This window comes from Amblyraja radiata, chromosome 3, assembly GCF_010909765.2.
Source record: "Amblyraja radiata isolate CabotCenter1 chromosome 3, sAmbRad1.1.pri, whole genome shotgun sequence".
Lineage (NCBI taxonomy): Eukaryota > Metazoa > Chordata > Chondrichthyes > Rajiformes > Rajidae > Amblyraja > Amblyraja radiata.
In genome coordinates this window covers 113,737,433-113,765,070 of record NC_045958.1, presented here as the reverse complement: position 1 = coordinate 113,765,070, position 27,638 = coordinate 113,737,433, and the positions used below count along the sequence as shown (strand labels likewise).

The 27,638-nt window shown below is 49.1% G+C and overlaps 1 protein-coding gene across 1 annotated transcript; it reads right to left on the bottom strand.

Moving 5' to 3' along the window:
- Window positions 1-3,972: 3,972 nt before the first annotated feature.
- LOC116971448 (cholesterol 25-hydroxylase-like protein 2) lies at window positions 3,973-5,214 on the bottom strand. The gene has a single exon (XM_033018616.1). The coding sequence runs from the start codon at window positions 5,009-5,011 to the stop codon at window positions 4,112-4,114; it is 900 nt and encodes a 299-aa protein (XP_032874507.1). The 5' UTR covers window positions 5,012-5,214; the 3' UTR covers window positions 3,973-4,111.
- Between the last annotated feature and the right edge of the window lie 22,424 nt (window positions 5,215-27,638).

Sequence of the window (27,638 nt, the reverse complement as noted above, 5' to 3'; positions counted from 1 at the left end):
ACACACACAGCTTCTTCATAATTTGCTATCAAATCCAGCTGAATATAGATGATAAATTCAGCTGCCATTTCATTGCAACTTTGAAATGGTTGGCACAGTTTTTGCACTATGCACCTGCTATCCACATGGTGTTCCTTTCAGACAACTAGTTTAGCCTAGTTTAGAGATGCAGCTCGGAAACAGGCCCTTCGCCCACCGTGCCCACGCCGACCAGCGACCACCTTGTACACTAGTGCCATCCTACACACTTGGGACAATTTACAATCTTTACCGAAGCCAGTTCACCTACAAACCTGTACGTCTTTAGAGCTTGGAAGGAAACCAGAGCACCCGGAGAAAACCCATACGGTCACGGGAAGAACGTACAAACTCCACACAGACAGCACCTGTAGTCTGGATTGAACGCGGGTCTCTGGCGCTGTGAGGGACCAGCTCTACCGCTGCACCACCGTGCCGCCACAAGTGAACACATACTCAGAAACGTATGCAAAGTGGTCATTTTATTTGCATTCGAAGACATTCATCACTCTGCAAGGACATATTTACATAGTTGTAGAACGCAAAGTTGCTGGGGCAACTCAGCAGGTCAGGCTGCACCTCTGGAGCTCACGGAAGGACGATGTTTCGTGTCGGGACGCTTCTTCACATTGATTGTAGTTGGGGGTGGGGGAAAAGGTGTTAAACGAGGTGTGAGCGGGTCAAAGCCTGACAAGTGAAAGTTGGATACAGGGATGGAGGGGAATGGTTTGATTTGGCAGAAGGCTGGACAAAGGCCAATGTGGATGAAATGGAAACAAAAAAATAACTAAAAGAGATAAAAGAAGGGGACAAAAGTATGTTGGTGAGAAGATTGAAAAAGCGATGAAATGTAGAGCCAAAGAGAGTGGCGTGGGTAACGGGGGGGGGTGACAATGGTGGGGGGGGGGGGTTGATAGTGGGAGAATGCATTTGTATAGGAGTCAGAAAAGGGGGGTAAAGAATGGGGTGGGTTATGAAACATAGAAAATAGGTGGAGGAAGCCATTCAGTAGGTGGAGGAGGCCATTCGGCCCTTTGAGCCAGCACCGGCATTCATTGTGATCATGGCTGATCGTCCCCAATCAATAACCCGTGCCTGCCTTCTCCCCATATCCCTTGATTCCACAAGCCCTTAGAGCTCTCTTAAATCCATCCAGTGACTTGACTTCCACTGCCCTCTGTGACAGGGAATTCCACAAATTCACAACTCTGGGTGAAAAATTTTTTTCTCACCGCAATCTTAAATGGCCTCCCCTTTATTCTAAGACTGTGACCCTGGTTCTGGACTCGCCCAACATTGTGAACATTTTTCCTGCATCTAGCTTGTCCAGTCCTTTTATAATTTTACTAGACCAAGTGCGGGGCGGGGGGGGGGGGAAGCATGCGGCATCACACACACTAACTACCCCCCCGCACACACGCTAACTACCCCCTTGATATTATATTAATATTATTAATTTGCTCATTTTACCCCATAATGGCCCTATCTACTGACGCATAGCCCCCAACTCGCAGGCGCTTTTAGAGAGGGAGGGGGGGGGGGTTGAGAGTGAGGGCAGAAAGAGAAGGGGCAGAGACAGAGAGAGAGGGGCAGAGACAGAGGGAAGGGCAAGGGAGAGGGAGAGGGGGTGGAGGGGAGGAGAGGGAGGGTGAGAAGGGAGGGGGAGAGGTGGTGGGAAGGGAGGGGAGGGGGAGAGGTGGGGGGAAGGGAGGGGGAGAGGTGGGGGGAAGGGAGGGGGAGAGGTGGGGGAATGGAGGGGAAGGGAGGGGGAGAGGGGGGGAGGGGACAGGGGAGGGGGTGAGAGGTGGGAGAAGAAGGGGGGGAGAAGGTGTGGTGGAGAAGGGGGGGCGAAGGGGGGAGTGGAGAAGGGGGGAGTGGAGATGGGGGGGTGGAGAAGGGGGGAGAGGGGAGGGAGAGAGTGGAGGGGGGAGGAGAGGGGGGCTTGTTACCAAACTGAACTCATTGTGGAATGAATCTATTAACGGAGCCACTCTGCTGCTGGATTCTAAGTTGTCCCTGCCTTCCCTCTGGAAGCCTCCTCATCCCCAGCTTATGCCGAGTTCCCAGAGCCCTGGTTAAACACGGGAGCTGCTCACGGTCAAGTCTGTGAAAGCGGCCCCATCAGAGACTGTGAGCAGCAGCAGGGTTCACTATAGGACCATTGCGCCTATTGTATCTGGTGGCTGCTCGTTCCCTCACCGCCCTTTACCTCGCCCGCCCGTCGCCTTAAAACAGGGCCAAGCGGGCGGGCGGGCGTGGTCCCGAGTCAGCCTGCGGGCCGCCAGCGAGGACGGCGAAAAGCAGCGGGGGGGACCAGCCGATCTGTGGCTTCGGCCAGCAGGACAGAGCCGGTCTGCGAGGGGGGGAGGTGGAGGAGAGCCGGGCGACAGCAGGCATTACGGTCGCATGGGGCATGCGATGAGGAGGTGGCCAGCGGCAGGCGAAAAAATGACTGAGTGGGGGCGGGGGTGAAGGATTTTATTAAAAATGTGTACATAAAAATGACTAAATTTAATGAGGAGTGGATTTGCGAATGTAAGTGTAAAATCGTTAGCTAAAGGGTAAAAATGTCAGCGTTTTTGCGTCTGGTTTTCACGGAGTAACGAATCAAAGGCAAAATCAAAATGACATACACCCACACACACACACACAGAGTTTTTAAAGTATATAGATAGATATGTTTCTATAAGATAACCCCTCATCCTTCTAAACTCCAGTGAATACAAGCCTCGTCTTTTCAATCTTTCCTCATATGACAGTCCCACCATCCCAAGGATCAATCTCGTGAACCTACGCTGCACTGCCTCAATCACAAGGATGTCCTTCCTCAAATTAGGAGACCAAAACTGTACGCAATACTCCAGATGTGGTCTTACCAGAGCCCTATACAACTGCAGAAGAACCTCTTTATTCCTTTACTGGAAATCCTCTTGTTATGAAGGACAACATTCCATAAGGTTTATGTAAAATGTATATAAAATTGGAGAATTCATTGTTCATACCACGAGGAGGTCCAGGACTGATAGGTCAGTATGGGTATGGGAAGGGGAGTTGAAATTGTTAGCAACCAGGAGTTCCAGCAAGTTTGACATGTTTATTTTTGTATTCCACATCGCCTATTAAATACACACATATTATTCTCTTAAATATTTTTCAGCACAGGTTTTGCAAATAATTCCACAGAGCATTCGTTCCAATATACAAGTAATACATTCCAATGCAGGCAAGATTTCTGATATATTCACAAGAAGACAAGAAGAACTGCTCCCCAAACACCACCCCACCCCCTTTCCTCCTATATCCCTCCCTCTGACTACATCTCACTCCTCTCCTCTCCCAATCTGAAGCCCATTTGTCTTTGTTTCATCTCTAGCCTTTGTCGATCCATCTGCCAATCAACCCACCCGCTCCTTCAACCTATATCCACCTATCACCTTTACACAAAAAGAGCTGGGGTAACTCAGGGGGTCGGGCAGCATCTCTGGAGGATATTGAGAGGTGACGTTTCGGATCTGACCCCTTCTTCAGACGACCCTTTCCACCAGAGATGTTATCTGACCCGCTGAGTTACTCCAGCACTTTGTCTATCTTTGGTATAATCCAGCATCTGCAGTTCCACCCACCGCTTGCCAGGCTTTGTCCTGCCCCCACCTCTTTTCCAGCTCCCCCCCCCACCCCCCCACCCTCTCTTCCCAACTTATTACAATAAGTCGCCTGTCCATTCCCTCCCTAGATACTGCCCGACCAGCTGACCGCTGAGTCCCGATACATTTCCAACCCCCACGGGCACGCCGTTAGGTCAACATATTTTCCTCATATATAACGGTAAATACAACAAAGATACAAAGATCATGCGTTTTACTGTCGCATTGGGCGTAGCTTCAAAATATCGTTTTAAAATATGCCAAATAAATATTGTGAAAGGGAACGGCAGAGTATTCCTGCAGCTAAGAGTTTTTTGTTACCAATGCACTGACAGTCTCTCTGTCCTCCCCAATCTGGGCTCATCCCACGTCTGGGTTTCACGCAGGTAAGGTACAGTTCTGGTGAGATTTTCTCTCTCTCCTTTCTCTGTCTGTTTGTCTGTTTGGTCTTAGACATGTCTCTTCTTTTTGCCCCGCTTCTTCTCCTGCACGGCTGGCGAGTGCTTGGTGTCACAGCAAGTGCCGCACAGCCAGTCCCAGTGGGAGAAGAAAGGGGCGAAGTGACAATTGGGTTTCTGGTGGTGGGCGTCGTGTGTGACCGTTCCTCCCCACAGCCCGAACGGGACGATGTTGTGCAGCGCCCAGGGGAAGTCGTAGCCGCTGTGGTCGTCCACCGAGATCCACACGTTGAAGACCATGAAGGTGAAGCCGGTTAGGTGGTGGCACTGTAGGATGAGCGGGTCGAGGGTGACCCAGAACCCCAGGCTGATCAGTTCCCAGGCGGACAGATACTGGGTGGACCAGGAGAAAGGGGCGTAGTACTCGTGGTGGATGGCGTGGAAAGTGGTGTAGAGCCATCTCACCTTGTGGTGCATCATGTGCCAGAAGTAGTATTGGAAGTCGAAGAGGATGGTGCAACCGAAGATGCCGACCAGGAACTCGGAGAGAAGCGGCGCCTCGTCTTGCAATGGGATGGGGGGGCGATAATACCACTGGCACACGGCGGCCGGGAAGACGAAGATAATGTGGTTGTACCCCGTGTGCCACAGGGTCTTGAGGATGTCCGCCCACGCTACGTGCTGCTCCGGGTGGATCTTGTACCTGTTGATGGCCGGGCATTTGGGCGCCAGCAAGTCCAGCGCCATGTAGAATGTGCACACCATGAAGTAGGTGGAGACGGAGATGAGCACGGGGAAGAGAGGCGAGCGGATGGTGTCCTGGTGGTGTCGGCGCAGGTAATCCCACATGGGCTGCAGTAAGGACTTGTCCCAGATCAACTGGGTGAAGTTGGCATCTTGGATCACCCGCACGTACGGGTCAAAGACTCGAGTGGCATCTATGGAAGACATCAGGGGCTGTCTTCTCTCTGCAGCGTTCCCCGGGCACAATCCTCTTAACGTCCTAAAAATGGGACGTGGAGGAGTTTTGGAGGAGTTGTTTTGACACTTTAAACGGTGGCTGGTTTGTCTCCCACCTTCTGCACTCGAGCCTTCGTGTCTTCCTGACAGATGGGCTTGAAGTTGGATCTGGAAGCGGAGGCTCGCTGGCAATCCTCTGGCTTTTATAGCGCTGTGTATGTATGTACCCAGTGCACTGTGCCAGAGTCTCCTCCTCTGGAAGACGCCCCAAAGCTCCGATTGGTCCTGAAAGGAGTCGAAAACCCCAAAGATCATACGGGGTGGGGAGTTAGTTTAATAAGCACAGTAAAAGTTGAACAAACAACTTGTGGGCCAACGCAAGTGTAACTCGAACGCAGAGCCTCAATGCTCACGAGTTTTTTTGGGGGGAACAACACCAAATTAACACTGACGAATATATGTTTAGCAGTGGAGAATATTGGAAAATTGTGCACAGTTCTTGTTTTGTACATATTTAAAAAAAAACCTGAATAAAGTTAATTTTGATTTAAAAAAAATACAATTGCCGGGGACAGTTCATGTAAGTGCAACCGATGCAGGTGGCCTGCCTGCCAGTTTCACACTCCACGTTTCCCGCAAGATCCCGCCTCGCCCTCTGCAGGGCCAACTGTTGCAAACAAGCCCTGTCGGGTCAGTTTCTGCGAAGTCTAACCTTTACTGGTCAGTTTCACCGAAGTCTAACCTTTACTGGTCAGTTTCACCGAAGTCTAAAAGCTACAACAAAAACAGCAAAAACGACTCGCTGCTCTTACAACAGGGCTGTTGGATCTAGGCTTCCTCTCCTTGCTCCGAACACGTTAACAGCACATGCATTGTCACGTAACTAAATAAAAAGTGGGCAGATTGAAGCCGAGCGGGAAGCCAACCAATTTCTGAAAATGAACTGAACTGGACTCGGAATTATTTTTTTTTAAAGTCTCCCAGCTTGCAAACTAGCTGCCACTTTTTATTACTGCTCTCCCCATAATCAGTTACACGGAGATCAATGCTCCTGTTAGGCAAAAGAAACAGAGTTGAAAAACCCCCAACACTCTGTAAAGTTAATGCGGGGTTAAGTTCTGTCACCTTTGCATTGCCAATCCATTGTGTGTCTATGGAGGGAGAGGACAATGTCTCTCACGTGGCAAGATGCGCCCTCTGGTGTTGAGTTGTGTTTCTCCAGCTGTAGACAATAACAAGGTGCTTTCCTCAAGTCAGGGGGGGGGGGGGGACCAGAGAAGGAGAAGAGCTTTTTTTAAAATATTAAAGTCACATCAAGCCAGCTTAAAAAAAAATCTCAGCTAGGGGAATCGAGAACCAGAGGACATTGGTTTAAGGTGAGGGGGGAAAGATTTAATAGGAACCTGAGGGGTAACTTTTTCACACAGAAAGTGGTGGGTGAATGGAACGAGTTGATGGAGGAGGTAGTTGAGCTGCCAAGGAGGTAGTTGAGGCAGGTACAATGGCAACGTTTAGGAAACATTTGGACAGGTACATGGATAGGACAGGTTTGGAGGGATATGGGTCAAATGCGGGCAGGTGGGACAAGTGTAGGCGGGACATGTTGGTCAGTGTGGGTAAGTGGGCCAAAGGGTCTGTTTCCACACTGTAATGCCCCTGTCCCACTTAGGAAACCTGAACGGAAACCTCTGGAGACTTTGCGCCCCACCCAAGGTTTCCGTGCGGTTCCCGGAGGTTGCAGGTGGTTGCCGGAGGTTGCAGGTAGTGGAAGCAGGTAGGGAGACTGACAAAAACCTCCGGGAACCTCCGGGAACCACACGGAAACCTTGGGTGGGGCGCAAAGTCTCCAGAGGTTTCTGTTCAGGTTTTCTAAGTGGGACAGGGGCATTAGACTATGACTATGACTTTGTAGTGTTGACATTTTTACACATCAATTTGTTTCTCATCTCTGCTTTAATAGCAACCAACACTGCAACTTTGCAAACAAAGCCAACTGTAGAATCATTGTCATCTAGTACGGAAACAGGCCCTTCGGCCCGATTACTCCATCCTGTGCAAACTATTCCCATTTGTCTGCATATGACCCATATCTCTCTAAACATTTCCTAGTCTTGAGCTTGTCCAAATGGCTTTTAAATGTTGTTATTGTCCTGTCAATTCCTCTGGCAGCTTGTTTCATACACAGTAGATACCAAACATTAGGCTCCCAGGATCCTATTAAATCTTTCCTCTCTCACTTTAAACCTATGTCTGCTCATTCTTGATTCACCAACCCAAGGCATTTACCCTACCTATCCCCCTCATGATTTTATATACCTCTATGAGATCACTCCAAGGAATAAGTTAACATATGATGAGCATTTGACGACACTTGGCCTATACTCTTTTAGAGTGAGGGAGGACCCCATTGAAACGTATAGAATAGTGAAAGGTTTGGATAGAGTGGATGTGAAGAGGATGCTTACACTAGTGGGAGAGTATAGGACCAGAGGTCATAGCCTCAGAATTAAATGATGTTCCTTTAGAAAGGAGATGAGGTAACATTTCTTTAGTCAGAGGGTGGCGAATCTGTGGAATTCTTTGCCACAGAAGGCTGTGGAGGCCAAGTCAATGGATATTTTTAAGATAGAGATAGATAGATTCCTGATTCATACGGGTGTCCATGGTTACGGTGAGAAGGCAGGAGAAAGGGGTTATGAGGGAGAGATAGATCAGCCATGATTGAATGGTGGAGTACACTTGATGGGCCGAATGGTCTAATTCTGATTCTATCACTTATGGCATGAGAAAAGTCCTAGTCTGCCCAACATCTCCCTGTAGCTCATGCCCTCGAGTTCTGGCAACTTCCTTATAAGTCATCTCTGCACTCTTTCCATTTGGCAGCACCTATCGTATAGCAGTGGCCAAAATTGAATATAATACTCCAAGTCTAACATTGGCAACAATGAAAGACCTAGGTTGAGTGGATGTGGAGAGGATGTTTCCAGTAGTAGGAAAGTATAGGACTAGAGGTCATAGCCTCAGAATAAAAGGATGTACCTTTAGAATGGAGGTGAGGAGAGATTTATTTAGCCAGATGGGGTGAGAAACTGTGGAGTTTATCAGTTATGGAGGCCAATTTTCTGGATATTTGTAAAGTGGCAAATGATAGGTTCTTGATTAGTAAGGGCATCAAAGGTTATGAGGAGTCGGCAGGAGCATGGGGTTGAGAGGGAAAAATAAATCAGCCATGATCAAAAGGCTGAGCAGACTCAATGGGCCGAATGGCCTAATTCTGCTCTTATGTCTAATATAGAAACATAGAAACATAGAAAATAGTTGCAGGAGGAGGCCATTCGGCCCTTCGAGCCAGCACCGCCATTCATTGTGATCATCGCTGATCGTCCCCAATCAATAACCCGTGCCTGCCTTCTCCCCATATCCCTTGATTCCACTAGCCCCTAGAGCTCTATCTAACTCTCTCTTCAATCCATCCAGTGACTTGGCCTCCACTGCCCTCTGTGGTAGGGAATTCCACAAATTCACAACACTCTGGGTGAAAAAGTTTTTTCTCACCTCAGTCTTAAATGGCCTCCCCTTCATTCTAATACTGTGGCCCCTGGTTCTGGACTCGCCCAACATTGGGAACATTTTTCCTGCATCTAGCTTGCCCAGTCCTTTTATAATTTTACTTCGGAGTCACGTGAGTGATTCCGTGAAGAACCCGCTCAGCACGCATGCGCGGCTTTACGTCCAGAGAGCAACAGCGGCACATCGGGAGTCAGGCGCTCCCGCCACGGAGGTGAAAGAATGGACTGTCAGGTAAGCTGACGTCGGGTTTTTCTTTCACAGGAAGCCTTCTGCTTTCAGGCAGAGAAGAAAGGCTCTAGAACAAACCTGTCCCCGCTCGACTCCACGGAGGAGCGTTCCATCTGGGATGGGGGGGGCAGCATCAAGGCGGTAGGACCGCTTACCCGGCGCTCCGCTATCCCGACACCGTGCCGAGCCCAGCCCGCTAGCGCCTGAGCAGCGGGCTGGAAGTTCCGCCACGGAAGAGGCGTCCGGCCGGTGGCTCCGACTTATCGGACGGGACGTCTTTCCACCTGCACGGGGGGAAAGACAGCCGCCTGAACAGACCTGCCCCCCGCTCGATTCCACGGAGGAGCGTTCCATCTCGCGGGGGCAGCAACAAGGCGGTAGGACCGCTTACCGGGCGGTCCGCTATACCCCGACACCGCGCCGAGCCCAGCCCGCTAGCGCCTGAGCAGTGGGCTGGATGTAAAGCCATGGAAGAGGCGTCCGGCCGGTGGCTCCGACTTATCGGACGGGGACGTCTCTCCACCCAGGCGGGGGAGAGACAGCCGCCTGAGCCGCATGGAGCGGCTCTTGGAGCAGGAGCTCCAGCGAGGTGTACCCCAGGAGGGGCGCTCTCGCAGAGGGGGGGTCAGGCACTCCCTCCACAATGCCTTGTGCACTGTCCATTGCTTCCTCCTTTCCAGAGGATAGCTTTGGTGACCAGGACTGGGCTGGTCAAGAACAGGGGCAATGGCTGAAGATCTCCGGAGTATGCAAGGGGTGCAGGAACAGGAAGAGCTGCTAGGTGTGGTGGACAGCTACGTGGAAACCCCACGTACAGGAGGCCGTTAAAAGCTTGACGTCAGCCATCACATCGTTTCTCCTCGTTCCATGGACAAATACGGAGATGACCACAACCTTCGTAAACAAGTCATAAGACCTGCCATAAATCCTACATTGCGGGGTTGTGCATACCCCAGCCACTGAGCCAGACCCACTGCTCTTTGGCAAAAACCTCACAAAGCATATGAAGGACATGCAAGAGGTTTTACAAAACTTTCGGCTCATGAGGGCAGGGCCGGGACGAGCAAACCAAAAAACAGTAATTCCTACGCAGCAGCACCCCATCGCGTCCATCAGTCAACGTCTACCATATGGGACTGATGAAAGCTCGGGGTCCGCATTCTATCACCGAAAGTCTTCTTTAGACCAGGGCCCAGAGCGGACCCCATGGAAAATGTGCCACCGCCCAACGTCACCGCCACGTCAGACGACGTGCAACACTCGTTGGACCGGCAGGAAACAGAAGAATACCCATAACCATGGAGGTAGGTGGGTCTGGTTCCTACCAGTATATAGAGTAATACTAACACATGGGAGTCTATCACGAGTGATCAGTACATACTCAATGGCATTAGTGAATACAAATACAATTCATACTAGAAAATTGCCACCAGGTCAACATTCACCCCAGAGGGTATTTTTTCCCCTCTCCGTTAAAGAAACAAGAGGGACAAGCTGAACTGGTGAGGATAATTACAAAGGGTATCATGGGAAAACCTGAACCCTTGCAATTCATATCAAATATATTCACTAAACCCAAAAAAGATGGTGGATGTCGCATCATCATTGACTTAACTTCACTAAATATGTTTGTTAAGTATATACATTTCAAAATGGAACCGGTTGTTACTGCCAAACAACTAAATTCCAAAGGATACTTCATGGCAAGCATTCATCTTAAAGATGTTTACTATTTAGTACCATTCACAAGGATCATCGCAGATACCTGAAATTTACCTGGATGGGGCAGCTATAGCAGTTTAAAGCGTTACCCAATGGGTTCACATCAGCCAAGAGTGTCACCAAGACACTAAAACCAGCTCTGGCAATATTCAGAAGACAAAAACATATTCTCATGGCATATCTTGATGATATCCTAAATGGTAGGCAAGACCATGAAATTGACTATGTTAGCTGTTCAGCTACCAAACAGTTATTCGAAACCCTGGGGTTGTCTTACATCCAGATATATCTAAGTTGAAGCCATCCACTATCATGGACTACTTGGGCTTCACAATTAATTCAGTCTACGTGACTGTAACATTGCCAAGAGACAAAATAGTTGAATTGGCACAATCATGCAACAATTTAATGGTCAACAAACTACCAACTACTCGACAAGTAACAGAGTAGTTGGAAAAATGGTTGCAGCATTTCCGGCTACATAATTCGGACCTTTGTACCAAAAACGACATACAGGTCATTATGATCGTTTCATGAAGTTACCCACTGAAGTAATATCAGAACTACAGTGGTGGGCAAAAAACGTTTGACATAGTTTCAGCCTATTATCATCACTAACCCTACGTCAGTTATCCAAACAGATGCCAGTGCTCAAGGCTGGGGAGCAACTGACTCTATATCCAGCACAAGTAGTAGATGGACTAACCCAGAATCATCGTTACCACTTACACTGGGCATTAATTATCTAGAGATGTTGGGTGACTTTTATGGTTTAAAAGCATATGCATAAATATGCATCACTTGCATGTACGGTTACAAATAGATAATACTACGGTGGTGGCCTACATTAACCATATGGGCGGCATAAAATCGGTATCATGCGACAAGTTGGTCAACACAATTTGGCAATGGTGTATCCAAAGACATATTTGGCTATCAGTAACTTACCTGCCAGGTAAGCTAAATACAGTGGCAGACACCAGGTCACGTAAATTTAATGACAACATCGAATGGATGTTAAAAACCCCCCAAAAAAATTCACAAAAGTTATCAAGCAATATGGCACGCCAGATATCAATTTATTTGCATCAAGGCTAAATCACCAGGTACCTATGTATGTCGCTTGGGAACCAGACCCTGAGGCAGCAGCGGTAGATGCGTTCGCGCTGGATTGGGGAAATTCTTCTTCTATGCATTTCCTCCCTTCTGCCTCATCAGTCAGGGACTACGCACAGTACAAATGGACTCTGCTTCAGGTATTTTGATAGTACCCGACTGGCCTACACAGCCATGGTTCCCAATACTCCATGACATGGTTGTTGAAACTCCGATGGTATTCCCCCGTGACCCAGAGTTATTAACAACCAGTGTCGGGCACAAGCCACCTGTGCCATGAAAAAATCAAACTCCTGGGTTGCAGATTCTGCACAAACCACTTCTGGGACTGGGATTATCATAACAAACCGTCGACACCATGTCAGCATCCCTCCGAACATCCACTAAAAAACAGCACTTGTCCAGCATCAAAAAATGGGAGAAGTACTGCTTGGATACAGGGACCACCTACTCAACCGCTACAGTTACCAACATACTGGAATTCCTGGCGAACCTTCACCACGATGAAGGACTCAGCTACAGAGCCATCAACACAGCTAGAAGTGCCCTGCCTGTCTATTTAAAACCAGCTCCAGGACAACAGGCCATGGGGTCCCACCAGCTGGTGGTCAAACTAATGAAGGGTATTTACAACTCTAACCCCCTAGACCAAGGTACACCCATATATGGGATGTCAGTGTGGTCCTGACATACCTCAGGGGATGGCCACCAGCCAGATCCCTCAACCTGGAACCATCTATGCTCGAAACACTCATGTTGATGGCACTTGTATCTGCACAGAGGGTCCAGTCACTACACCTATTGCGACTGGACACCATGCTCACAGCTCCAGACCAGATCTCCGCCGTTATCCAGGGAATGATCAAACAGAGCAGACAAGGAACACCTAATCCAGTCGTGGAATTCCGGGCTTACCCGCCAGCAACACGGTTATGTGCCATGACCCTATTATCCTACATAGACACAACCAAAATACTCGAGGGAGATGAAAAGCCTTGTGGGTCAGTCATAAAAAACCTTATGGTCGGGTGACGAGCCATTTCGAGATGGCTCAAGCAGGTGCTAAAAGCTGCTGGGATTAAAACTAACATGTACAAATTTCATTCCACCGGGGCAGCATCCACGTCGACGGCTAAAAGAATGGACGTGCCTATAAACCACATCCTGGCTACAGCAGGATGATCGGGGGAAAGACCGTTCAGAAATTTTATAATAAGCCGTTGGCAAAACCTGTTTTATTTGCAGGAAAGATTTTACAGACTGCAAATATTTAATTTAAGCCCAGGGGAGCAATTTAATTTCTTTGTTGTTATTGTTAAAAAATACCATTGTGTTTTTCTACAAACAGAATCATTGGTTGGTTACGATAACACACTTCCTCCCTCAAAGACTTCGGCAGTGATGTAGTAATAACTGTTACACGGTTTGAAATCACAGAGCTTTGAAATCTTCACGGAATCACTCACGTGACTCCGAAGTAAATTAGTAAGATTAAACAAGAACTTACCAGTTTGAAGTTTGATCTGTATTTTATGAGGAGTTACGATGAGGGATTACGTGCCCTCCGCTCCCACCCTCAATAATATGGGTCAAATTCATAAACTGATGTCTCCTTATCTTTACTCTGTTTACTTCAATAACTGTGTCTATCTGTGATTCCACACCGCTGCTTTGAAGTATGCCGCGCATGCGTGCTGAGCGGGTTCTTCACGGAATCCCTCATCGTAACTCCTCATAAAATACAGATCAAACTTCAAACTGGTAAGTTCTCGTTTAATCTTACTATTTTATATGTTTCTATAAGATCCCCCTCATCCTTCTAAACTCCAGTGAATACAAGCCTAATATTTTCAATCTTTCCTCGTATGACAGTCCCGCCATCCCAGGGATCAATCTCGTGAACCTACGCTGCACTGCCTCAATCACAAGGATTTCCTTGCTGAAATTAGGAGACCAAAACTGGACACAGTACTCCAGATGTGGTCTCACCAGAACCCTATACAACTGCAGAAGAACCTCTTTACTCCTATACTGAAATCCTCTTGTTATGAAGGCCAACATTCCATTAGCTTTCTTCACTGCCTGCTGTAACTGTAAACCAACTTTCAGTGACCGGTGTACAAGGACACCCAGGTCTTGCTGCACCCCCCCCCCTGCCCTTACCTAACCCAACCCCATTGAGATAATAATCTGCCCCCAGTTTTTTTGTTTTTTTTTTTCATTTTTTTTTTTTTATTTTTTTTTTTTTTTTTTTTTAATTTATTTATTAGAAGTAGACATATTATACAATGTAGTTACATATTATAGTAGAAAAAAAACTTTTCATATACATCAGTCATACATTATTAAAATTTTCCATTATCAATTACTTCTGCTTCTAGTATTTTTATTTTTTATAGAAAGCGAGAAAAAGAGAGGGTAGAAAGTTACAAATAAAAAAGAAAGCAAAAAAAAAAAAAAAAAAAACACAACAGAAAAACAAGGGAGGTGGAATGGGTTACCTGTCATACATCAATGGAGATAGGTTCGTAGGTTATAAAGTATAGAGTATAGTTTTTCATCTGTTCCTGAGTTCAAGTTTCTATCTGCCCCCTGTTTTTGCCGCCAAATCCTATGATGTTATGAATTCAACTTCTATACTCAATGCCCTGACTGATGAATGCCAGCATGCCAAAAGCCTTCCTCACCACTCTGTCTTTCTGTGACACCATTTACAGAGAACATTGTACTTATGCTGAAGGCAGACACAAAATGTTGGAGTAACTCAGCGGGACAGGCAGCGTCTCTGGAGAGAAGGAATGGGTGACGTTTCAGGTCGAGACCCTTCTTCAGACTGTTTCTTTCCTACACAATGTACTTATGCTTCTAGGTTCCTGTGTTCCACAACATTCCGGGGCCCTAGCATTCCCTGTGAAGATCTTCGGTCATACGATACGATACAAATACGATACGATACGATAGAACTTTATTTATCCCAGAAGAGAAATTAATTAATTTCATAAAAAACACAAAATACATGAAACATGAAAATAAAGTGACGAGTGGTAAGGCTTAGGGGATGTGCAAAGATTGAGAAGGTGGGTGGGGGGATCAGTCTCAGTCTCAGTCTACCCCATGACAGAAGGCGGAGGGGTTGTACAGTTTGATAGCCACAGGGAAGAAGGATCTCCTGTGGCGTTCTGTGCTGCATCTCGGTGGAACCAGTCTGTTGCTGAAGGTGCTCCTCAGGTTGACCAGTGTGTCATGGAGGGGGTGAGCTGTATTGTCCAGGATGCTCTGCAGTTTGAGGAGTATCATCCCCTCCAAGACCCCCTCACCATGAATCCAGGATGGAGCCAGCCTTCCTGATGAGTTTGTTGATCCTATTGGCGTCCGCGGCCTTTGCCCTTCTGCCCCACCACATGAAAACTTTTGCAGATGGCAGGAGGCGGAGTTATATCTGAAGTCCGGGGTGTAGATGGTAAACAGGAAGGGAGAGAGGACCGTCCCCTGTGGGGCCCCTGTGTTGGTCACCACCATGACCGAGACACGGTTCTGTAGCCTGACATATTGTGGTCGTCCAGTCAGGTAGTTGGTGATCCAGGACACCAGTGGAGCATCCACCCACATCTTCCTCAGTCTGCTCTCTAGTAGTGCAGGCCGGACCATGTTAAAATCACTGGAGAAGTCAAAAGACGTGACGTAAGTGATAGAATAGATTAGAATGCCTTTTATTGTCATTCAAACAAACAAAGGTTTGAATGAAATTTCATTCCCTGCAGTCATAACAGCAAAAAAAAAAAACACACACTTAACACAGTTTCACACAAACATCCATCACAGTGAATCTCCAAACACCTCCTCACGGTGATGGAAGGCAAAAGTCTTATCTCTTCCCTGTTCTTCTCCCGCGGTCAGGCAGTCAAACTGCTGCGTCAAGGTGATTGAGGCTCTTGATGTTAAAGCCCCCGGCGGGCGATGGTAAGTCCCGCGGCTGATTAAGCAGTACAGGGCGATGAAAAGCCCTGCGACGGGCCGATTCAAACCCCGCGATTCAGGGCGGGTGAAGTTGCCGTTGCAGGAGCTCCCGAAAATCGGTCTCCTACCAGGGACCTGCGAGCTCCCGATGTTAACGTCCACAGGGCTTGCGGCCGAAGCCTCCGAAGCTCCAAAGTCGGGTCGCAGCCACAGCACCACCACAGCCTCTGAAGTCAGTCAGCTGACGGTAAGTCCACAGGCTCTGCGACCAGAGCCATAAGATCGATTCTAGTTGGAATCCAGGGGCCAGCACCACGATGTTAGGCCCCTGCGAAATGGAGACACGACAAGGAAAAGGTCGCGTCTGCATTCAAGGAAGAGATTTAAAAGTTTCCTCCACCCCCCACATATACACAACTAAAATAAAACAAAAAACATACACCTAACAAGACAAAAAAGAAGACAAAAAGAAAAAAGACAAACGGACTGCAGGAGCAGAATTCGGCCATTCGACCCATCAAGTCTACTCTGCCATTCAATCATGGCTGATCTATCTTGGTTCTTGGTTCTTGGTTCTTGGGTCCTCCAAAATATTCCAACTGGAATTTAAACTGGAGGTGGTGAAGGGAGGGATTAAGCCAGAAAGGGCATAAAGAACACACAGACATTTAGACAGAACATAGAATTTAACATAAAACATCCCCACACAGCAGAATCAGAGTTCCCCACTGTGTGGGAAGGCACCAAAGTCAGTCTCTTCCTCCACTGTTCCTCGTGGTCAGTCTCTCCCTCCTAACCCCATTCTACCTTTGTTTGGACTTCCTAAATGGCAACATCTCACACTTAGTTGACTTAACTCCATTTGCCATTCATCCACCCACATTCCCAGCTGATCAAGACCCCACTGAAATTCTTGATAACCTGCAACTTTACTGTCACCTGCAAACTTACTCACCTCGGCCACAACACAAAGTGCTGAAATAATTCACCGGCTCAGGCAGCATCTGTGGAGGGAATGAATAGGTGATGATTTGAGTTGGGGCTCTACTTCGTAATGACTGTATTAAGGGTAAGAAATCTGGAAAAGAGCAATGGGGTATGGAACAAAGTATGGCGAGTGATAGGTGGATACAGGTGAGGGTGGGTTGACAGGCAGATGAGTGGAGTAATTGACAAAGGCTAAAGATGAAAAGAAGACAAAGAGATATTAGATAAGGAGGGAACCTCCAGTGTAAATTCCATTTGGAATATTTTGGAGGACCAAGAAACCAAGAACCAAGAACCAAGGGAAGAGCTGTGAAATGTAAAGCCAGAGGGAGGGATATAGGTTAAGGGGACAGGGAGGTGGGAAAGGTGGGGCAGGATAGAGAGAGAAATACGTTCACACTGGGCTAAGGGGAACATAGGAAAGAGAGATCGGGAGGGCATTGTTACAAAATCGAGCATTCAATGCTTATACCGTTGTGCTGTAAGTTCCCCCTTACTACAATCAGGCTGAAGGGACCCAACCCAAAAGGTTGCCTATCTATGGGGTGATTTCACGAAAGGTCACTGGAGCGTAGATCCTCACCCACGTGACCGCAAAATTTAACTGGGGTACAAGCGTCACTTCCGGCACATGTTAGTGATGCTGAAAACACGCACTTTCACACCCGTTAAAAACCGCGAAAACGGCCCGTCTGTGAGCTGTAAATTACTGTGCCAGTCGGGGTGACCGTGAGGCACAGCTACCTAACTTTACAGTCCAGAAGAAAGATAAAAACTAAGGTAAATTCAAGAGGGAGCTGAAGGTGCAAAAACAGCGGAAGTGGTTAGCGGACATTTGCCGTGGAGATATAAAGATCGAAAATATCGGGAATTATCGCGTTTGCTCGCTGCATTTCATCAAAAGTAAGGCATTATTGACGTTTTATCTTTATTCATTTGTTATATGAAAAGTTTTAAAAGTTAGAAATCTGTCAGTAAAATTGCAAAATCGCCCATGGTTCTCAGGTGGGTTTTAACATGCAAAATGAAAATGCTTCTGAAGCTCCATTTACCATTTAAATAATCGTAAACTATCAATGCGTTTTGAAATACATTTTACTCAGATGCAAGCTAAGGAATGGGATAATTGTCAGCTGTTAATTAGACAAAATCAGGACATTTTATTATTTGCCAAAATATATTTCTCAATGTTTCTTGTTTAAAGCCTGTACAATCACCCAAACTACTTATTTATTTATCATCTAATAACAGACAAGCCTGCGGCATGGAATGATGTCAACAATCCTGATTGGGCACCCACTGTGAGCATTGAGAAATATATTTTGGCAAACAATAAAATGTCCAAATTTTGTCCCAATAACAGCTGACAATTATCCCATTCCTTAGCTTGCATCTCCCCCAGCTTCATTTACATGTGGGATCAGGAGCGCACCCGGAACAAAAGTGTGGGTAAGAACGGCAACAGTGTCTTGGATTTCGTTGAAGCCGGGAAGGCGACGGAGACCTGGGGAAGAAGCCTCTGGAAGCTCCATTTTTAACGACGGGAAGGATTGGCATTTCCTATCTTATCAGGAGACTGCTTCTGTTGCTTGCCAAGAAAGCCTTCACAAGACTATTTAACTGCTGGAAAAGAGTGGAGGTGCAGCAACTGCAGAAAGACTGCTTGGATTATAAAGTACTGATACTTTGTGTGTTGTGCCACGCCCTAAAGATGGCGGCCCCTCAGAGTTATGCAGCTGTCGCACGGTCGGCAGTCTCGGAGACTGAGGGTCACGAGTTGATGGGGCGCACATATGGTATAAAAATGTACATGCAGAGCAACCTGCCCTTCAAAGCCTTTCTAGATGCGCTGGGTGAGACTGTTGGCAAGAAAGCCATAGTCTCGGGCGCGGTGGTCAGTGGGAAGGTTGTTGTTCTACTAAAGACTGAGCAGGCGGTGGCTCTGGCTCTGGAAAGGGGGGTAACAGCAGGCGGGAATTTCGAGGCGGTGGACCCATGGGGGGGTCCCGTTTTGCCGGTCATTCTGTCCAACGTTCCCACTTTTGTTCCGGTTGCGCTCCTGATCCCACATGTAAGGAAGCTGGGGGAGGTGCGGTCAGGGCTCACCAAACTGTTGTACAGGTTTGACGATCCTGAGATGCAACATATATATACGTTCAAGCGTTGCGTGTATATATAGTTGGCACAGGGGACGGACACGGAGGGGAGTTTTAAGGTGGAGGTGGATGATTTCTCCTATCGCGTGTTCTGGAACGCGGGCCAAGTGCGTTGTCACGCTTGCAAAAAGGTGGGGCATTTTCGCAGGAATTGTCCCTGGACCCGGGCTGTCAGTTCCACTACGATGGCCCGGGAAAGCACTACTGGCCCATCTGGGGCTGCTGGTTTTACCACGGTGGCCCGTGAAGGCATTACTCCCCTACCCCCAACCCCTATCCCCCCACCACCCCCATGTCCAGTACCTGTGGCGGTGGATGCCGGAGAAGTGCGTGGGGTGGATGGGGAGGTTTGGGAGCAACAGCGGGGGGAAAACGTCAAGAAAAAGAAGAAACATCTCCAGGCGGGTCCCCTAGAAGATGATCACCTCCAAGCGGGACTCCTGGCAACAGATAATTTTGTGCTTGCCTCAGAGATAGATGGTAGTGCGGAGGTAGAGGCTTCTGCAATGGAGCTCACCGTACCACCTCACGCCAGTGGTTGGAAGAGGAGGAGGCATGGGTCCTCCGATACAGAGAAGGGCCCTGAAGGTCAGGGGCAACCTGAAGGGGAGCCTTCCTCTCCTGTTGAGGTGGAGAACCCAGGGCATGCTTTCCATGAGGGGGAGGATGCCTCTGTAGGTCAGGGACCACCTGAGAGTGGTGATATATTACTCTTGGGGGCTGTTCCCCCAGAGAACGCGTCTGCTAGCTTAGTGGATGACCAGGGGCAGCCTGAAGGGGAGGATTTGGGTGATGGGATGGGTCCCCAACATGAGCTCCCTGTTGAGGCTGCAAGCCCAGTTGAGGGGTGTGATGCCCCACTGGTTGAGGGAGCAGGGGAGACTCCAGTAACATCGGGCCCCTGAGGGCCACAGTGAGGTGATTCACCTGGTGGAGGGGGACGGGGACTCTCTGGGTGACGGTGCAGGGGCGGGCACCCTGGGTGAGGAGGAGGGTAAGATCGTTCCGGATCGTGTCCTTCGGTCGGACTCCAGACAGGCCCGCTTACAGCAAGGCCCGGGGACTTGGTCCGACTTCACTGTTCCCAATCCGGTTACAGAGGGCGGTGGGAGCGTGCAGGAGACTGGCCAATTATCAGATAGCTTGCCGCAGTCAGAGGCACCGGTACCTGCCCCTGTCACTGATCCTGGGGGTGGGATGGTGACAGAGGAGGGACTGTGTGATGTGGCTGAAATGCCCACCTCACAGGGAGGGGTGAGCGAGGCGGCTGAGAGTAGTAACCTTCCACACTCGGGCTCGGACATTGAATGCGAGGAGGAGGGGTACGCGGAGTCCATCGACAGTGAGTTGACGGACTGCTCCACCCGCGGCCCTGTGTCTCGACTTGTCGAAGTCTGGGAACTTCGGAAGTTCTTAAAAGGCACTAGAGGGAGTAGGAACAAGGTGGATTTGGCTGTCGACCGTTGGTCGGATCTGAGTGCGCCTATGCAGTCCATTCATGCCATCCTTCAGAAGAAGGGGAATGAGGCGGGGCTAATAAGAAATGAGAGGCGCCAGTTCCAAGAGCTTTTTAAGGCCCTAAAGAGAGGGCAGAAGGTTAGGGGCGGCTCCAATCCTTCACCGGGGGCGGGTAAAAGATCTAGTGTACTTTCAAAATGAAGCTCACTATAGCCAGCCTGAATATCAATGGGGGCAGGGGGTCTCTCCGTAGGTTTCACCATCTCTCAGTGCTCAGGGACGGGAGGTATGCGGTGAGCTTCCTGCAGGAAACACACACTGTGGCTAGTGATGAACCCACCTGGCTCCTGGAGTGGGAAGGGGGGGTCTACATGAGTCATCTCAGCTCCAATTCGAGTGGAGTGGCCTTCCTGTTGGCCCCGTCTTTCCAGCCAGAGATCCTCGAAGTGCAGGACATTGTACCAGGCCGTTTGCTGTATCTGGCCGTGCGCTTGGATGGCGTGCCATTACACTTCATTAATGTGTACGCCCCCAAGATCGGCGTAATGCAGACGCGCTTAACAAGGGAAGTGACCACGTTGTTGAATACTATCGACCGTGGGGAGTGTGTTTTCCTTGGGGGAGATTTTAATTGTGCCCTCGAGGCAAGAGATCGCACTGGCATTCAGCGTGACCCGGGTGCAGTAAAGACTTTAAGGGAGATGGTGGACTCTTTTGAGCTGGTAGATGCTTGGCGGAATTTCCATCCCGACTCTAACGCCTTCTCGTACAGGTTTGAGGGTGGTGGTTCCCGTATTGATCATTTATACGTGTCCAAGGCCTATGTCTCCTGTGTTTCGGCGGCCTCCATGCAGCCGGCACCGTGCTCGGACCATTGCCTGGTGCGAGTGGATTTTATCCCAATGCGCACATGGGCTGGGTCTGCGTACTGGCATTTTAACAGCCAGCTGTTGGAGGATCGCCGATTCCAGGATTCATTCAGGCAGTTCTAGGCGAAGTGGAGAGAGAGGCAGGGGCATTTCCTTTCCCTAAGGCAGTGGTGGGACGTGGGGAAGGCCTACGTCCGTCTGTTTTGCCAGGACTACGCGAGGGGGTCGACTAAGAGGCGAGACTCTGAGATCGGACGGCTTGAGAGAGAGTTGCTCGACTCGGGGGCACGTCTGGATCAGACTGGTGGGGCTTTGTGTGAGTGGGAGGAGTACCAGGAGAAAAAGGGAGCACTGAGTGACTTGCAGCTTAGGAGGTCCCGGGGTGCGTATGTGAGGTCGCGAGTCCAGATGTTGCACGATCTGGACCGCGCCTCCCCCTTTTTCTTTTCTCTGGAGAAGGGGCGAGGAGCCCGCAGGCAGCTTGTTGAGCTGCTTGCGGATGATGGCTCCTCTGTCACAGATCCAGAGAGCATTGGTGCCTCGGTTGGGTCTTTCTACAAGACTCTGTTCCCGGCAGGCACATCGAGTGGGGAGGCACAAGAGGTCCTGTGGGAGGGCTTACCTGCTGTGTGCAATGATGTGGCTGAACACCTGGATGATCCCCTAACTCTGGAGGAGTTGACTGGTGCCCTGCACCAGCTCAAGGGGGGCAAGTCTCCAGGGCTAGATGGGCTGACTGTGGAGTACCTTAGAGCCTTCTGGGATGTCCTGGGGGGTGACTATATGAAGGTCCTGGGGGAGAGCCTGGCGACTGGGGAGATGCCCTTCTCGTGGCGCAAGGCAGTTGTTGTCCTGCTGCTCAAGAAGGGCGATCTCCGCCTTTTGAAGAACTGGTCTCTCTCCTCAGCACGGACTATAAAGTTTTTGCCCGGGCATTGGCGAATCGCCTGGGTCCCGTGCTGTCCCAGGTGATCCACCCTGACCAATCGTACACAGTCCCGGGCCGGTCCATCCAGGACAATGTTCATCTAGTCCGGGACCTGATCTATCTGACCCAGGGGGCTGGTCTGTCAGTCGCCTTTCTCTCCCTCGACCAGGAGAAGGCGTTCGACAGGGTGGAGCACGACTACCTTCTGGGGACTCTGCAGGCGTTCGGATTTGGACCACACTTTGTGGCCAGGGTTCGACTTTTATACACTGCTGCAGAATGCCTTGTTAAGGTCAACGGCTCTTTGTTGGCCCCCATTCCCTTTGAGAGGGGGGTTCGTCAGGGATGTCCCATGTCCGGCCAGCTGTACTCCATCTGTGCTGAGCCTTTCCTGTGCCTTCTCCGGAGGCGGTTGACAGGCCTGGCTTTACCGGGGCCGGGGTGGAGGTGGTCCTCTCGGCCTACGCCGATGATGTCATTCTGATGTTCACCGACCCTGTTGACCTGCGGAGGATGCGTGAGTGCCAGCAGGTTTTCTCGGCTGCTTCCTCCGCCAAGATCAACTGGGGGAAGTGTTCTGGTCTCTTGGTGGGTGGGTGGCAGGTGGACTCCCTGCCGGAGGAGATGGCAGGTTTTGCGTGGAATACCACGCACCTCCTCTATCTGGGGGTCTACCTGAGTCCCGATGAGGGGGGGTGGCCGGCGAACTGGCAGGAGCTGGAGGCGATGGTGATCGCCCGGCTGGGACGTTGGTCAGGCCTACTTGGTGTGCTCTCTTACCGGGGCAGGGCTGTAGTTATAAACCAGCTGGTGGCCTCTCTGCTGTGGTACCGGATGGCCACTATGGTCCCGTCCTCTTATTTTATAACCATGTTACAGAGGAGATTGGTCAACTTCTTCTGGGGTGAGAGGAACCACTGGGTCTCTGCTGGGGTTCCGAGTCTCCCGTTGGCGGAGGGTGGTCAGGCGCTGGTCTGTATTCGTACCCAGGTGGCAGCTCTCCGACTCAGGACCCTGCGGAGGTACATCTACTCGGACTACCCTCCTAAATGGCACGTGCTGGCGACTTATTTTTTCCGCCAGGGGCGCTGCCTTCAGGAGGGCTCACGGCTCCCAGTAGCGGGCATGAGTCGACGCGCTAGGCGGGATAGGCGGGAGTTGCCTGGCTTTTACCGTGACCTCCTGAAGGCCAGGAATTTGGTCACCTTCAGCCAGGGCCCTGCTCCTCAGGGGGAGGGGGGTGTCGTGGCTGTGATGGTGGGTGTTGAGGAGAGGCGTGTGCATGGAGCGATTCCGGACGAGCTCAGTCGGAATTGTTCGTAGGGCCCACGGCCCGGGTCCCTCCCCGAGAGCCGGCCCCATGCAACATGAGCCGCCTTTCCGAGATGCCCAGCGTACCGTTCTGTGACGCGGAGAGGCGCGTACTGTACAGGCTGCTCTTGCACACTCTCCACTTCCTCGCCCTCGTCTTCCGTCCAGACACACCCTGGCGGTCCGTGTTACCACCTGACGAGGGGAGCGGTCCCCAGTGGAGGTCTCTCTACAAGGGAGTCCTCCCCCTTTACATCGGGGACCCGGGGTGGAGAGTGTTGCACAAAGCCGTGGCCTGTAATAGGTACTTGAGCCGGTTCACGGACTCTTCCCCTGCTTGTCATTTCTGCGGTGAGGAAGAGACCGTGTTCCATGTGTACATAGAGTGTGAGAGGTTGCAGCCACTGTTCGAGTATCTGAAAGGGCTGCTCCTCAAGTTTTGGCTACATTTTAGTCAAACGCTATTAATTTATGGGCACCCGATACAGAGGGGGGATGGATGGGAGGGAGGAGTGGTCTCCCTGTCGGTCTGCTCCTGGGCCTGGCCAAGATGGCCGTTCGCGGGTCCAGGCAGCGGGCAGTCGATGGTCACACGGGGTTACGTCCGAGCTCGCGTGTCCCTAGAAAAGGAACACGCGGTGTCCATGGGGACTGTGGAGGTCTTCTGTGAACGCTGGTCACCACAGGAGGTTGAGTATATTATAGATAAAAATGTTAATATTTTAATTTGATAATTTTGTTTAAGTGTTTTTTAAATTGCTTGAGCTTTTTCCGGGTCTACGTCCGTGCCCGCCTGTCCCTGGAGAGGGAACATGCGGCATCCATGGGGACTTTGGAGGCCTTCCGTGAATGCTGGTCGCCGTTGGAGGTCGAGTGTTTTGTTGATAAAGTTGACGTTATATTAATTTGATGATCGTTTGTTTGTAAACTGTCAACATAGGCAGTCTTTGATTGTGTTAATACTCTATGGTTATTTTTATTTTTTGAATAAAAGTAGTTTCATAAATTTTTTTTTTTTAAAAGGCACACCGCTCGTTACAGCCCTCCAGACCAAAGAACAACATTCCACCACCACCTTCTGCTTCCTCCCACCAGGCGATTATGCATCCAATTAGTTAGCTTCCCATGACACAGGTAATTTAAACTTTCAATACATTCTATCATGCAAAACCTTGTCAAGGTTTGATGGCTCTGGAACCTGTACTCACTGGAGTTTAGACTTTACTTTAGAGATACAGCGTGGAAACAGACCCTTCGGCCCCTCGAGTCCATGCCGACTTGCAATCGCCCCTAGCATTAGCAAACCTAACAAACCCTGGCAATCGTACACGAGCACTACCTTACACGCTAATGACAATTTACAATTCACAGAAGCCAATTAACTTACAAACCTGCACGTCTTTGGAATGTGGGAGGAAGCCGGAGCACTGGAGAAAACCCATGTGGTCACAGGGAGAATGTGCAAACTTCAGACAGACAGCGCCCATAGTCAGGATCGAACCCGGGTCTCTACTGCTGTAAGGCAGCAACTCTATCACTGTAAGGCACAATGTTAGCCACCCACCTGTCTTATGGCACCTCACCCCGTGGCCAATGACGCATGTATCTCAAGCAGGGCTCCTGCAAATGTCTTTTCTAGGTTCTTGGTAAAACCTGATCAGCCCCCATAGATTTATCTACCTTAATATGTTTGAAGATATCAGCATCTCCTTTACTGCAATGTGGAATATCACCAAGATATCCTCATTAACATTCACCAGTGCAAACTCCTCCCATTCCTATGTTCCCCTTAGCCCAGTGTGCACGTATTTCCCTCTCTTTCCTGGCCCACCTTTCCCACCTTATGTCCCCTTAACCTATATCCCTCCCTCTGGCTTTACATTTCACACCTCCTTATCTAATATCTCTTTGCCTTCTTTTCAACTCTAGCCTTTGTCAATTACACCACTCATCTGCCTATCAACCCTCCCTCACCTGTATCCACCTATCACTTGCCACACTTCCATGAGTTCCATACCCATTGCACTTTTCCAGCTTTCTTCCCATTAATACAGTCATTACGAAGTAGAGTCCCAACTCAAATCATCACCTATTCATTCCCTCCACAGATGCTCCCAATGTTCCCGATGTTGGGGGAGGTCAGAACCAGGGGCCACAGTTTAAGAATAAGGAGTAAGCCATTTAGAACAGAGCCGAGGAAACACTTTTTCTCACAGAGAGTGGTGAGTCTGTGGAATTCTCTGCCTCAGAGGGCAGCGGAGGCAGGTTCTCTGGATGCTTTCAAGGGAGAGCAAGATGGGGCTCTTAAAAATAGCAGAGTCAGGGAATATGGGAAGGGCAGGAACGGGGTACTGATTGGGGATGATCAGCCATGATCACATTGAATGGCAGTGCTGGCTCGAAGGCCCGAATGGCCTAGTCCTGCACCTATTGTCTATTGTCTATTGTCTATTGTCTATTGTCTATTTCTCATGGCTCCACGCATAGATGTTTGCCTAGCGACTTTGTTTTCCTTAATATACTTATAGCATCTATGTTAATCTTCTATGCTAAAGCTAAGTCATGCTCCTTTTTGTCTCTCTGATTTTCTTCTTACATATGTTCCTGCATCCCCTATACTCATCCGGAGAGTCACCTGTTCCCAACTGCTTGTATCTGACCTCTGACTCCATTATTTTCTGAGCATAACCTCAATATCTCTTTTCATCTAGGGCTCTCTACTCCTGCCAGCCTTGCCCTTCATTCTAACAGGGAAAAGCAGACTTTGAACACTTGCTATCTCATTTTTAAAAGCCTTCCACTTCTCCAACATCTCTTTGCCCGCAAACAACCCACACTAATCAACTTTTACAAGTTCCAGTCTAATACTGTCAAAAATCACCTTGCCCCAATTTACAATTACAACTTGTGGACCAGTTCTATGTGGACCTCTTCCCTATGTGGACCTCTTCCCTGTGTATTTCATTGTGGACCTCTTCCCTATGTATTTCAAAAAATTCCTGAACACATTTAACAAATTCCACCCCATTTAAGGCCTTGGCACAATTACAGTTTTAGCCTATAATGGGAAAATTAAAATGTCTGAAGAAAGGTCCCGACCCGAAATGACATTTATCCATGTTCTCCAGAGATACTGCCTGGCCCACTGAGTCACTCCAGCACTTTGAACATTCAAACTGGGTTGGTATAATTTTGGGTTGGTGGGAAGAAATGGGAGCATCTGGAGGAAAACCCCAGAATCAAGGTGACAATCCCCCAAAGTCTACACCAGAAGTTGGGTTGCTGGACTTGTCAAGCAGCAACCCACTGCTGCCACCCACTGTTCATCATGGGGATCGCACAGCAGCCCAGTTTAAACAGACTCCAAACGACTCGCATACCAGACGTTTTGAACATGTTTTGGTCCACCTGAGGCCTCATCAGTCACTTCATTGCCTACAGAACTGCATTGAAAGCAAAGCTCTATCTAGCAAGAAAAGCATGTACTTAAGTTTCTTTCAAAGTGCTTCCATTGCTGCTTATGTTTAAGAAAGGACTGCAGATGCGGGAAAAATCAAAGGTAGACAAAAATGCTGGAGAAACTCAGCGGGTGAGGCAGCATCTAGGGAGCGAAGGAATAGGTGACATTTCGGGTCGAGACCTTTCTCCAGACCCGAAACGTCACCTATTCCTTCGCTTCATAGATGCTGCCTCACCCGCTGAGTTTCTCCAGCATTTTTTGTCTACCTTCCATTGCTGCTTATATTCAGTTCAGTTCAAAGATTTTTTCCCCACTAAGTAAAGATTTTTCAGTGGGAGAAAATTTCTTATGGAGAGAAAAGGAGACACAGATGCCGGAAACTTGCATAGAAGACAAAATGCTGGAGTAACTCAGCGGGTCAGGCAGCATCTCTGGAGGATATGGATATGGATAGGCGATGTTTTGTGTTGGAATCTTCCTTTGTGTTTATTTCTAATCCATTTATGGATGAGGGCATGACAAACAAAGTCAGTAATACCTCCCCTGTTCATCAATATTCCTACTTGCCCTACTATGAATGCCCTACGTCTATTTGACTTTCCCAAATACATCACCCTCGTTGGAATTAATTCCATCTACAAATGTTGTACCCAACTTTCCAGGTGATCCTTTGACAACCTACACTATCTTTGACAACCTGACCATACACTACCAATGTATGGGGGTACATTGAAAGGCAACTAGATTTAACTATATTACTGTGTTGGATAGAACTGAAGGTGCTGGTTTAAATCGAAGATAGACACAAAATGCTGGAGTAACTCAGCGGGACAGGCAGCATCTCTGGCGAGAAGGA